Source organism: Carcharhinus amblyrhynchos, chromosome 12, assembly GCF_965287045.1.
Source record: "Carcharhinus amblyrhynchos chromosome 12, sCarAmb.v2.hapA, whole genome shotgun sequence".
Lineage (NCBI taxonomy): Eukaryota > Metazoa > Chordata > Chondrichthyes > Carcharhiniformes > Carcharhinidae > Carcharhinus > Carcharhinus amblyrhynchos.
Window position 1 is genome coordinate 57,492,612 of NC_137335.1, and position 14,075 is coordinate 57,506,686.

The 14,075-nt window shown below is 42.1% G+C and overlaps 1 protein-coding gene across 4 annotated transcripts in view; it reads left to right on the forward strand.

Annotated features, from left to right (window-relative positions):
- ubr2 (ubiquitin protein ligase E3 component n-recognin 2) overlaps positions 1-14,075 on the forward strand; it is a 129,934-nt gene that overhangs the window by 81,977 nt on the left and 33,882 nt on the right. For all 4 annotated transcript variants that reach the window (XM_080200589.1, XM_080200591.1, XM_080200588.1 and 1 more), the window contains exons 26-29: positions 4,683-4,785; positions 7,178-7,287; positions 10,761-10,841; positions 12,157-12,338. In XM_080200589.1, the coding sequence (XP_080056715.1) occupies positions 4,683-4,785; positions 7,178-7,287; positions 10,761-10,841; positions 12,157-12,338 (476 nt within the window). The remainder of the gene's footprint in view (positions 1-4,682; positions 4,786-7,177; positions 7,288-10,760; positions 10,842-12,156; positions 12,339-14,075) is intronic.

Genomic DNA, 14,075 nt, shown 5'->3' on the forward strand with positions numbered 1-14,075 from the left:
GTATCATCTGTTTTTCTCAGATACTTAATTTTTCTAGGGTACTGTTGCCAGCCAATTTAACATTGATATAAGGTTATTTTCATTTTGCACCATCAGAAAATGATTGACTTTTTCCAGATTTGGCTTGACAGAAAAAACAGGTTAATGGTGTTAAGTAAGCTATAATGAAACAAGTTTGAGGGGCTGATTTGCCTGTCTGTCCCCAGATTTCAAATAATGCTGATGTATTATGTACATGCTGATATGAACGTCAGTTTGGAATGAAAATCCTTGTTCAAGAATATCACTTCATACCTAGCTAATCTTTTGTTTGAAACAGACTTCTGGGATATACTTTAGTGTCAAGTCAGTCGTTATTTGTGCTTAAAAAAAAAAGCTCCTTTGGATTGTTTGATGCGATGACACTAAAAAGGTTACCTAAGTTTATCTTTGATCACTTACTGTTAGATAAATTCACAGATCAGTACACTTGTATGACATTCTGTCGAAGCCGGCAGCTATGAGCTGTTGGAACATAGCCTCAAGTGCATTGCATTCTTTTGTTATTTTAGGGAAGTGTTTGTGTCATGTCTGCAGTAAGTGCAGGTTGCTGGAGGAGCTCCAGCTCAAGGTGGATGAGCTGGCCTCTGAGCTACAGACACTGAGGCTCATCAGGGGGAGAGAGGGTGTCATTGTCAATGGGGTGCAAGTGACATCCACCCCCCCTAGACTGTCTAAATCTAAGGGTCAGGAACAAAAGGGGGCTGCTGGGAGGAGGAAGGGGGGTGAGGAGCGGAGGCCTCAGCCTCTTAATCTGCATAACAGGTTTGAGGTTCTTGCTTCCAGTCTGGAAGAGGACGAGGCAGGTGAGGTTGGTGAGCAAACTGCACACGGTACAGTGATGCAGCAGGACATAGGCAAAGAGAAGGGGAAAAGGAACGTAGTAGTGATTGGAGATAGTGGGGTGAAGGGTATTGACACTGTCCTTTGTCACAATGACAAAGTGCACAGAAGGGTGTGTTGTCTGCCTGGTGCTCGGGTACAGGATGTCGCAGCTGGGCTGCAGAGGAACCTGGAGTGGGAGGGTGAGAATCCAGTCGTTGTGGTACATGTGGGTGCCAGCGACGTAGGCAAAGTGCGGACTGAGGATCTGGGGAGGGAGTATGAGAAGCTGGGAATGGAATTAAAAAGTAGAACCGACAAAGTGGTCTTCTCTGGGCTACTGCCTGAACCGAGTGCAGACGGGCGTAGGGTTGACAGGATAAAGGAAGTGAATGGGTGGCTCAGAGATTGGTGTGGGAGGAATGGGATCGAATTTATGGGGCATTGGCACCAGTATTGGGGTAGGTGGGACTTGTTCGGGCAGGATGGGGTTGGTCTGAATCGTGCTGGGACCAGAGTGCTGGCGAATCGAGTAAAGAGAACTGTAGACAGGGCTTTAAACTAATTAGGGGGGGGGAGGGTGCGAGGGTAGGTGATGTTAGGAGGTCTACAGTTAAGGATAGGGTACAGGTAAGGGAAGAGGCTGAGGATGTCCCAAGTGGTGGCGTTACGGCAAATAGGGTCCAGAAGAAGGCTGGGATGAAAGCGCTTTATCTGAATGCACGAAGCATTCGGAATAAAGTGGATGAGCTGGTGGCGCAGATCGACACAAATGGATACGATCTGGTGGCCATTACAGAGACGTGGCTGCAAGGTGACAGGGACTGGGAGATGAATGTACAGGGCTATCAAGTGTTTAGGAAGGATAGGCAGGAGGAAAGAGGGGGTGGCGTAGCTCTGCTGATTAAGGACAGCATCAAGGTGGTAGCAAGGGATGATATCGGAGCCAAAGAGCAGAAAGTGGAATCGTTGTGGGTGGAGATTAGGAACAGCAAAGGGAGGAAGACGCTGGTGGGTGTCGTCTATAGGCCCCCGAATAATGATCTGGAGGTGGGGCGGGCTGTTAACGCGCAAATAAGTGCGGCGTGCAGGAATGGGACGGCAGTAGTTATGGGGGATTTCAATCTGCATATTGATTGGTCGACCCATGTTGGACGAGGTGGGCTCGAGGAGGAGTTCTTGGAATGCTGCCGGGATAGTTTCCTGGAACAGTGTGTGTTGGAGCCGACGAGGGAGCGAGCTATCTTGGATCTGGTGCTATGTAATGAGGCGGGTAGAATTAGGGACCTTGAGGTGAAGGATCCTCTTGGAGAGAGTGATCATTGTATGGTGGAGTTTCTGTTGCAGATGGAGGAGGAGAAAGTGGGTTCCCGGACACGTGTCCTTTGTTTGAATAGAGGGGAGTATGGTAGGATGAGAGAAGAATTGGCGAATGTGGACTGGGGGAGCGCGTTGGAAGGTAGGTCTGCTGAGGAGCAGTGGAGGATCTTTAAGGAGATCTTTCTTGGTGCTCAGCAGAAATTTATTCCGATGGTCAAAAAGGACAGTAGGAAGAGAGGTAATAAGCCGTGGATAACGAAGGAGGTGAAGGAAAGTGTTAAATTAAAAGCGGAGGAATTTAGAGTAGCTAAGAGCAGTGGGCGAGAAGAGGATTGGGAGAGGTTTAAATGTCAACAAAGATTGACAAAAAAGTTGATAAAGGAGGGTAGAAGAAGCTATGAAGCTGGGCTAGCACTTAATATAAAAAAGGATAGCAAGAGTTTTTATAAATATATAAAAAGGAAGAGGCTGGCTAGGGTGAACGTTGGTCCCTTAGCGGATGAGAAAGGGGACCTAGTGGTAGGGGATGGGGATATGGCTAAGGTCTTGAATAACTTTTTTGTTTCTGTCTTCACGGAGGAGGACGTGAATAATTTGCCGGGTGTTAGCGATGGAAAGGTGGTAGGACTGGAGGGTCTTAATGACATTATTGTTACTAGCGAGGTGGTGCGCGACAGACTGGAGGGGCTGATTGTGGACAAGTCCCCAGGACCGGATGGAATGCATCCGAGGGTTCTGAAAGAAATGGCGGAGGTGATAGTGGATGCCCTGGTGGTTATTTTCCAGACGTCGCTGGATTCCGGGGAAGTGCCGGAGGATTGGAAAACGGCTAATGTTACGCCGTTGTTTAAGAAGGGTGCCAGGCAAAAGGCGGGGAATTACAGGCCGGTTAGTTTAACGTCTGTGGTAGGTAAAATGTTAGAATCCGTCATTAAGGAGGAAATTGCGAGGCATCTTGAAGGCAATTGCTTGATAGGGCAGACGCAACACGGTTTCATTAAAGGGAAGTCGTGTCTGACAAATTTACTGGAGTTCTATGAGGATGTGTCTAGGGCGGTGGATAGAGGAGAGCCGGTGGATGTGGTCTTTCTGGATTTTCAGAAGGCGTTTGATAAGGTACCTCACAAGAGGTTACTGCAGAAGGTCAGAGGACATGGAGTTGGGGGTAGGGTGTTAGCGTGGATAGAGGATTGGTTGTCAAATAGGAGGCAGAGAGTGGGGGTCAATGGGTGCTATTCGGATTGGCGGTTGGTGACTAGTGGAGTGCCCCAGGGGTCGGTGCTGGGGCCTCAGCTATTTACCATTTATATAGATGATCTGGAGGAGGGAACCGAGTGTAGGGTGTCGAAATTTGCTGATGACACCAAGATTGGGGGAAAGGCAAATTGTGCGGAGGGTGTGGAGAGTCTGCAGAAGGATCTAGATAGGCTGGGCGAATGGGCCAGGAAATGGCAAATGGAATTTAATGTTGGCAAGTGTGAGGTGGTCCACTTTGGTAGGAAGAATGGTAGGAAGGACTATTACTTACGTGGCGAAAAACTGCAGCAGGCGACGGTGCAGAGGGACCTCGGGGTCCTTGTGCATGAGTCGCAAAAACCCAGCCTGCAGGTGCAGCAGGTGGTCAGGAAGGCGAATGGGATGCTGGCCTTCATAGCGAGGGGGATTGAATATAAAAGTAGGGAGGTCTTGCTGCAGCTGTATAGGGCATTGGTGAGGCCGCAGCTGGAGTACTGTGTGCAGTTTTGGGCGCCGCACCTGCGCAAGGATATTTTGGCCTTGGAGGGAGTGCAGAGGAGGTTTACTAGGCTGATACCGGAGTTGAGGGGGTTGAGCTATGAGGAGAGGCTGAATAAACTAGGCTTGTACTCGTTAGAGTTTAGAAGAATGAGGGGAGATCTCATTGAGACGTATAAGATGATGAATGGGATGGATAGGATAGAGGTGGAAAGACTCTTCCCGCTCAAAAAAGACAGTAGGACTAGGGGGCACAGCCTCAAGATAAAGGGGGGGCAGTTCAGAACGGAGTTGAGGAGGAACTTCTTCACTCAAAGGGTGGTGAATCTCTGGAATTCTCTGCCCGTTGAAGTGGTGGAGGCTGCCTCGCTAAATATTTTTAAGAAGCGGGTTGATGGGTTTTTGATAAGAGAGGGGATTAAGGGTTATGGGGAGAGGGCGGGAAAGTGGAACTGAGCCACGACAGATCAGCCATGATCTTATTGAATGGCGGGGCAGGCTCGAAGGGCCAGATGGCCTACTCCTGCTCCTATTTCTTATGTTCTTATGTTCTTATGTTTTTGCTTGGTACCTCCTATGAATTCACCACAGAGCTTGAGAAATCAGTGAAGAGTTATGTGTGTGAGACCAATCTTAAGACCTTGGCTTATTGGTACTTTACATCATGGCACCAAACCTTGTTTCTTCCATAAATGTTCAAGTCTGATTCGTTTTTATAGATCTTGGTAAAGATGGGTTTTCATAATATCATAATCCTGTTCACCTAGGTTTTACACTTGATTGCAATGGCGTTACAAGAAGAGAAACAACAAATAGAAAGTGCAAGTGCAGACAGTGATTTTACTTTTAACTTCACATCAAAATTTTCACGTATGTATGATTTCTCTCAAAAATTGTATAAATTGGTAAATAAATGCAGAAATGAAACAGGTGTCACACATTTACTTTGAGCTGTCATTCAGGATTTTTCACTTTCAAAGAATAAAGAAAATTATAGCACAGGAGCAGGCCCGTCAGCCCTCCAAACCTGCACTGACAATGCTGCCTGATCAAACTAAAACCCCCTACCCTTCCAGGGACTTTATCCCTCTATTTCCATCCTATTCATGTATTTGTCAAGATGCCCCTTAAAAGTCACCATCGTATTTGCTTCCACTACCTCCCCCGGCAGGCAGTTCCAGGCATCCACTAACCTTTGTGGTTTAGAAGAAAACTTGCCTCATACATCTCCTTTAAACCTTGCCCCTCGCACCTTAAACCTATGCCCGCTAGTAATTGACTCTTCCACTCTTGAGGAAGAAGCTTCTGACTAGCCACTCTGTCCATGCCCCTCATAATCTTGTAGACTTCTATGAGGTCGCCCCTCAACCTCTGTCATTCAAGCGATAACAAACCAAGTTTCTCCAATCTTTCCTCATAGCTTATGCCCTCCATACCAGGCAGCATCCTGGTATATCTTTTCTGTACCGTCTCCAAAACCTCCACATCCTTCTGGTACTGTGGCGACCAGAATTGAACACTATATTCCAAGTGTGGCCGAGCTAAAGTTCGATAAAGCAGTAACATGATTTGGCAATTTTTAAACTCAGTGCCCCAGCCAATGAAGGCAAGCATGCCATATGCCTTCTTGACTACTTTCTCCACCTGCATTGTCACTTTGAGTGACCTAAGTACCTCTACACCTAGATCTCTTTGCCTATCAATGCTCTTAAGGGTTCTGCCATTTACTGTATATTTACTGTCTGTATTAGACATTCTAAAATGCATTATCTCACATTTGTCTGGATTAAACCAACTGCCACCTCTCTGCCCAAGTCTCCAACCGATTTATGTCCTCTGATGGTCCGCAAATCCACCAACCTTTGTGTTGTCCCCAAACTTACGAATCAAACCAGTTACATTTTCCTCCAAATCATTTATTTATTTATATATATTACAAACAGCAAATGTCCCAGCACTGATCCTTGAGGAACGCCACTTATCACAGCCTTCCATTCGGAAATGCGGCCTTCTACTGCTACCCTCTATCTTCTTTGACCGAGCCAGCTTTGTATCCATCTTGCCAGCTCATCTCTGATCCTGTGCGACTTCACCTTCTGTACCAGTCTGCCATGAGGGACCTTGTCAAAGGTCTCACTGAAGTCCATGAAGACAATATCCCCTAACCTACCCTCATCAATTATCTTTGTCTATTCCTTGAAAAACTCAATGAAGTTAGTGAGACAGGACGTGCCCATTACAAAACCATGTTGCCCCTCACTAAAATGTCCACTCATTTCCAAGTGGGAATAAATCCAGTGTCGAAGAATCCTCTCCAATAATTTTCCAACCACTAATGTAAGACTCTCTGACCTGTAATTACCTGGATTATCCTTGCTACTCTTCTTAAATGAAGGAACAACATTGGCTATTCTCCAATCCTTTGGAACCTCCCTTTTAGCCAGTGAGGAGACAAAGATTTCTCTCAAGGCCCCAGCAATTTCCTTGCCTCTCTCTCAACATTGTGGGGTATACCCCATCAGGCCCTGGGACTTGTCTACCTTACTGTTTCTCAAAAGAACCCCAATACCACCATCTTTTTGATCTTGACAGGACCCAAACTATCTATACATCCACCAAGTCCTCTCTGGTGATACAAAGTATTCATTTAATACCTCACCATTTGCTCTGGCTCCACACATAGATTTCCTCCCCTGTCCTTGAGTGGGCCAACCCTCTCCCTGGCTACCCTGTTGCTCTTTATATATGTGTAAAAAGCCTTGGGATTTTCCTTAATCCTGCTGGCCTACTCCTGATTCCCATCTCTTGATTTCCTGCTGATGAAACTTAATACATCTTCTTGTACAGTCTGACTGCTGAATCACTGGCTTTTGTAAGCCTTAGATGAAACTTCTTTTTTGTTACATTTACATTGAAGCCCTTAATTGTTTTCAAGGCTTGGATTATGTTCCCTCCAATTTGTAGTGAGAATACATTTTCCTCCTGAATGTCTGTTTCAGAAGAAACTGTCAAATTCTGACTTGCCAGCCCCCTCCCCCCCACCTCAATATTTTGTACTTTTTTTACATTGATTTTCAAGAACATGTATTTTATGTAGTCTGCAGAAGCGAAAAAATAATTTGTCTCACTCTGATTTGAGGAATGCTTCTTAAGGGCAGGCATTTTTCTTTCAGAACAATCTGCAAATGTTATGATCAGAATAAATTTATACAAATTCCTGTGTTATTTGTGTATTTTAATTTACATTGGAATCATTTGACAGGTCCTGGTGAGGCTCCAGAAAATACACCGAGTATTTTGGCAATGCTAGAAACCTTGCAAAATTCTCCTCATTTGGAGGTTTATAAGGATATGATCAAATGGATACTTAAGGTATATACCTATGGTACTTATGAGTTTAATTTTCTTTTTTTCAGTTGGTCTTGTTCAATGTTGTTAGAATACAAACTTGCATTGAAGTAGGTATGTTTTGGAAGAGTATTATTGACTCTCATTGACCCCTGTTTTCAATATACAGTTGTCTCTGATCCTGCTTCTGTCTCTTTTGTGAGTGTATGAGAAATTGTATTTTTTTCTCATTCATTTGCAGAGTTACCATGCTGCTGACAAAATATAGTTTATTGAACATTCTCAATTGCAACTTCTGTCTAGCATCAAGAAATCTAGATGAAGTGTGAAGCAACAGAACAGATTAAGTTATTTTTACTCTGTTGCAGCAGCTCAGCAGGAAACTGAATGAGATTTAACAAAACTACTTCAGGCAAGATTCTTCCAGCTAGCCAACTAGAGCAAACTTTTACTCAATAGATCTCCTCTGAATCCAAATACTAACCACAAATGACTGTAGTTATCTTATTTGCACCAGTAAGAAATAAATTATCAAGCACAAACTGAAGCAAGATTGGCAATGTAATATTGGAAATGGGCCCCAGTCTGACAGGAATGCTATTAAGCCTAGAAATGTGAGGACTGTTCCTGGTGCAGTCTTGCACTGCTTGGGTATCATACTGTTGAGTAGAGCACCAGTTTATGGATGTAACACCATTCAAATATGAAGTTGTATTTCAAGCAAAGCCACCAGTGAATTAACCAGTGGTCATCTGTGTTCAGTATTTGGATTCAGAAGAGATTTATTGAGTAAAGGTTTGCTCCATTGGCTGGCTAGAAGAACCTTGCCTGAAGTGATTTTATTAAATCTCATTCAGTTTCCTAGTTTGGGTGGGCCCTTGGAATAAACTGTTTTGGGATGGCCATTGTAAGGAAATAGGAAAAAACAAATGTTGCTCAGGTCTAGGCTGAGGTGTGTTGCTGGAACAGAGTAAAAAGAACTTTATATGTTCTGTTGCTTCACACTTCGTCTGGATTTCTTGATGCTGAAGCTGTATACAGCAATTTTGAGGGAAAACCATGATTTTCAGGTTCCCCTTTTAGTCACACATGATTCAGAAGGACATATGCCATATTTCTTCATTGTTGCTAGTCACCGTCACAATGACTCCACTATCAGCTCAACAACTGTACCATCATCTTGTCAGGGCCATGGAGTCAAAGAGTCCTACAGCACAGAGACTGGTCCTTTGACCCACCATGTCTATGCTGACCATCACAATCTATCCTAATCCCATTTATCAATACTTGGACCATAACCTACTATACCTTGGCAATTTGAGTGCTAGTCCAGATGATTCTTAAATGTTGCAAGAGTACCTGCCTCCACCACTCTCAGGCAGCATGTTCAATATTGCCATCACCCTTTGGGTGAAAAACTTTCCCTCGGGTCTTCTCTAAATCACTTACTCCTCACCTTAAACCTATGTCCTCTGATCTTAGATACCCACATCTTAGATACTTTTGCCATGGGAAAGAGATTCTTGCCATCTACCCTATCTGTGCCTCACATTGGAGGCTGGACAATAAATACAGCTTTTCCCAAAGCTTGAGAACAAATGAAAGGAGAGCTTTGTCCCCTTGCTGGGAAGATTTCCATTCTCCCAGACTAAATCATGCCACCTTTGATTAGTCAGTTCTGAAACTTCAGAAATACTCTACCCCAGAGGGGTGTAAATCCTCCTAAATCACTGTGAAGGGGCACTTAATTCTAACAGGACTTCCAGAACGGAGGCAGTGCATGGCTCCCACCTGTTCTCCAATAGATGAGCAAGAGCCCTGTCGCAAACCTTAAAATTTCGCTCTTTGTGTAAGGTAGCGACCCAAGTCAAGAAATACATTAAAAATAAAACTTATAATTGATTCTTTTTATTGTTTTTAGCAATTTGTAATTCTTGTCATTGTGATTTCTGTGGCTATTGTAGAAACTAAGGGTTTTGTGCATTATTTAATGTATCTAGTGTATTCCAAGACATCTTGCAAACTTTAAAGAAAAGATGCTCTGTTTTGCAATACTACTAGTCCCAGTCTTTCAAGCCCTACGTAAAATGGAATAACTCAACAGGTCTGGCAGCAGCCATGGGGAGATGTTAATGTTTTCCTACTTCAGAACGCATACTCGACTGAAAACATTAACTCTGTTTCTTTCTCCACAGCTGCTGCCAGAGCTGCTCACATTTCCAGCTGTTTGTGTTATTTCATATTTCCAGCATCTGCAGTATTTTGCTTTTATAAAAATTGAATATTATTTTTTCAATAAATATTTATTACCCATTGAAAGAGAGCATTTTAGTTACTTGCATCATGCAATTATCAAATTTGCCGCATATGTTGCTGTTTGCTGATGGTGTGTCAACTTTGCACAAAGATCACGGGGGTGATTCTCCCATCCCGTTACTCTGCTTTTATAACATTGCAGGCCAGGAGAATCGAACATAGGCTGCTCTGCAGGAGGGAGGCCAGCAATTTAGGGGTGTGTGGGGATGGATCAAAGCTGGGCATGTTTGGCAGGCCAGCAGTGCGGAGCATTACGCATGTGCTGATCTTGGCACTGACAGATCAGTGTATGCACAGTGGCCTGCTCAGCACTGTGCCTCTCCAGCAGGAATAGGCGCTGCACACTGATCTTCAACAGGATTTACACTGGTGCACTCTGCATTGCAGAGTTTGCAAGATTCAGTTTGAAACATGATTTACTCCAGTTTTTACTAAATTTACCAATTTTACCAAGAATAGAACTTTTATGGGAGAATTGCCCCACCCACCACAGTGTATTTTGAGTTATCTAATGGATTGGAATGTCATTTGTAATTTGTAGTACATTCTGAAATGAATGCATGGGCCAATAGTAAGAATTGTTGCTAAATCACCATAAATCAAAGTAGAAAAACAATAGTACAGATATTCTGCTAAACAGTGGCCTACAGTATTGTAAGCTTTGTTACATCTGTAAAAAAATGAACTTGATTGAATTGGAATAAAAACAAAAAAAAATTGGGGAAAAATTGTTACTTTAGATACCCCAAATTCAAAAAGTGCAAAAGCTATCAATGCAAAGTTAAAATTAAGTACGTATTAAATACGTATTAAATTAATTACATATACACAATTTTCTTTCATTCTCAGACTTATTTCTTAAGCTAGTTATTTTAATATCTTCCCCTCACACTTGAATATATTTTATATACTGTTTCACTGGCCAACTTATGACATTGGTATGAAAAGATGAGATTTAATTCTGAAAGTTCATTTTGAACAACTAATTTCAATTAATTTTTAGCTTAAATAAGTGGCCTGTGTACTCAAAGGTCTCAAATGAACACCAGTGGTCTTTATCGATGATTACATAATTTTATGGAACCTGGAAGGCAAGAATTGATGAAAATGTCATTGTAACACTAATTAAATGGATTGTTAATTTATAGTCAAATCTTAAAAGGCTAATTCTTGCTTTCAAGCTTTTTGGTGTTATTAAAAAAATGAGAGAACGGACTAATTCAGCTCCAGTTGTGGAAACAGAAGGACATACTGTGGAGGAGGTAAGATATAAAATGAGTGCAAAACTATTTGAAATCTTTTCTGATAGAGAGATTAACTTCATACAACTGTATATTTAAATTTTAAGATGGCTGATAAATATCTTACAGAATATCTTAGAAAGTAGAAAATTATTGTATTGCAAAATTATTTTGTATTATTTGCAATTTTAGGTGGTCTGAGACAGACATTTTGTATTATATTTTATGAATAATAGGATCTAGTTTAAGTTTTCCTTGTCCATCCATCAAATATTAAATTAATGTTTTGAATTTTTGTTTTAAGTTACTTTTTTCCTCTTCCTTCTCCACTCTTCCTCTCTGCTGAAAGCATTGGCTCCTTGTGATAGGATCTTTACCATTGCCAATAGCCACTGTTTAATCTAAGTATCTCTTTACTTGTGTGTACTTTGATTTTGTGATGGCACATCAGCAGGGTATTAGTTTGCGGGCATTATTGCAGCATACCTGATACTGCGTGGAACAGTGGTTAGCACTGTTGACTCTCAGCGCCAGGGACCCGGGCTCCACTCCAACCTTGGATGATTGTCTGGAGTTCGCATGTTGTCCCTGTGTCTGCGTGGGTTTCTTCCCACACCCCAAAGGGTTAGGCGGATTGACCACACTAAAATGCCGCTTAGTATCAGGAGGACTGGCAGGAGTAAATACATGGGATTCGGGGATAGGACCAGGTGGGATTGTTGTGGATGCAGGCTCAATGAGTTGAATGGCTGCCTTCTGCACTGTAATGATTCTATCTACAAATTGTATTTAGAGTGGTGTTCACTAGGTTGTGGTCTGGAGTGGGAAGCCTGACATTTTGTCCTCTGTAACTCTAGACTGTGCAACCAATAGCAACATCCTACTACTGACATGAGCTAATTGAGCAAAAGCCACAAGTGATGTTGAAATCCTTGAAGTACTCTTGCCTAATCTATTCCTTGCTAAATTGGCTGAACCATTGAAGGGAGGGTGATTTAAAGTCTAAATTGACTAAATTGCTCGATTTTAAATTTAGTACAATTATTATTGATGGACATCAGGGAGCAATATAATTTCTTTAAACTTAGTTAAAATTGTAATTTGTGTCCTTAATAATGCTAACAGTGAAAGGATATTGAATTATGTGAAATAACCAGCTGCTTTGTTTTCTAACTGAATCATTTTACAATGTGGTATACGAATGTTTAACATGCTTGTTATGAGCCTTTATTGTCATGTTCTCTCTCTTTCATACCCCCCATCCCAATTCTCTTGGAGACTTAAATAACTATTAATGTTTTGTACTATGTCGTACTGTTAACTGTCCCTTTTGTAGTGTATACGAGATAAAGATAAAGCAGATCGAAAGCGGAAAGCTGAAATTGCCCGGCTGCGAAGAGAGAAAATATTGGCCCAGATGTCTGAAATGCAGAGGCACTTTATAGATGAAAACAGGGAGTTGTTTCAACAGACATTAGAAGAACTAGAAGCTTCATCTTCCTCTACACCTGACAACAGGTAAGACAAAAGGGTCTTTACATCAGACTTTCGTCTATTATTCTGGAAATCTTTGCAAATTTTGAACTGTTTTTGTCTATATTCTGTCACATTCCCTTTAGTGACATAATGTCAGCGCCATAATTGAGAGTTTCAAAACTCAAATATTTCATGACAAAATGAGACAAGAAAAGAAATAAAGATGATATGAATTCAAAAGAGAAATGCTGGAAATACTCAGACCTGGCAGTGTCTGTGGAGAGAGAAGCACAGTCCTTGGTTCTGAAGTAATCATATTGGACTTGAAATGATAGCTCACTTTCTGTGACCAGAGATGTTCCCAGACCTCCAGAGTTCATTCGGCATTTTTTGTTTTTATTTTACATATTCAGCATCCACAGTAATTTGCTTTTGTTTTCAGAGCAAATAAAATGCTGAGTACTTTTAAGCATTTCTGATTGGTATTTTCAAAGTATCATTGACTGAGACCTGTGAGTCAATTGTCTACTATCCTCTACCAGGGACTGATGTGAACCCAAGAATTGTTGGAAAATAAAAGTGATTGTCATTCTGAAGTGTAACTATATTCAATGTGTCTAACCTTCACTTGTAGCTATAACATGCTATTATACATAGAAGCATAGAAAATGTAAGCCATTTGGCACTTTGAACTTGTACCACCATTTCATATGATCTTGGCTGATTCTGCACTTTGTGTATCCCACTCCCTTTTCTCTCCTTTTCTTTCCTTTAGCTGCAAGGGTCACATCCAGCTCTCTCTTGACCATATCTAACGATCTGGCCCTAACAGCTTTTTGTGGTAGAAAATTCCATGGGATCACAACTCTGAGTGAAGAGGTTCTTCTTTATCTGAATCCTGATTGGTTTACCCCTTATTCTTAGACTGTGATCCCTCTGGACTTCCCCAACATCAGGAACATTCTTCCCAGACTAAGCCTGTCCACTTCCATCAGGATTTTATCTGTTTCTGTGAGATCCCTTCTCATTCTTCTAAATTCCAATGAGTACAAGCCCAGAAGATCCCGTCTCTCTTCGTATGTCGGTCCTCCCATTCCAGGAAGCAAATAACACACAGTAACTTGTCTCTAATCCAATGACATACAAGAGCCTAGTTATTTTTACTCAATGGAAAAGTTATACATTTGGTTTAACCTAAATGTACGGAGAAACATTTTCCTCTCTAATTTGCAATAGCATTCCTGTAGCTCAATTACACTTTCACCTCCGCCTTTGCCCTTGTTCCAAAAAGAATTCCACACACAATCCCCTGGTTGGACTCGAGGTATCACCCTCATTTTTCTCTGTGAAGTCCAAGAGATGGAGATATAAAGGTTTATGGAGGAAACTGAATTTATGAATTCGTCACCAGGTCTGATGTTAAGAGCTCCTGGATGCTGCTCTCCTCAATCCAAACTGCTCACTATTCCATAGCCAAATGAACTTTCAAAGATAACCCTAAGTCTTGCTGCTTCATGGCAAAAGCCCCTCTCTCCTACATCCTCCACTTTCAAGCCCAACAGCAAATGAGAGGAGTTCATGAATTTATTTTCTCTAACATTAAGGCCACTCATTGAACTGCCACTGATGCTGCTTTTGCTTCCCTGAGCCAAGCATCTTGTGAGATTTCTCTCCTGTTCCAACTCACTTTTCTCATGTTTCTTTTCTGTTTCATGATATCCCCTCTCTCAGCCAATCCTGCCATGTGTTCACCTTCTTCTCCTTTGACTCAATTCCCAT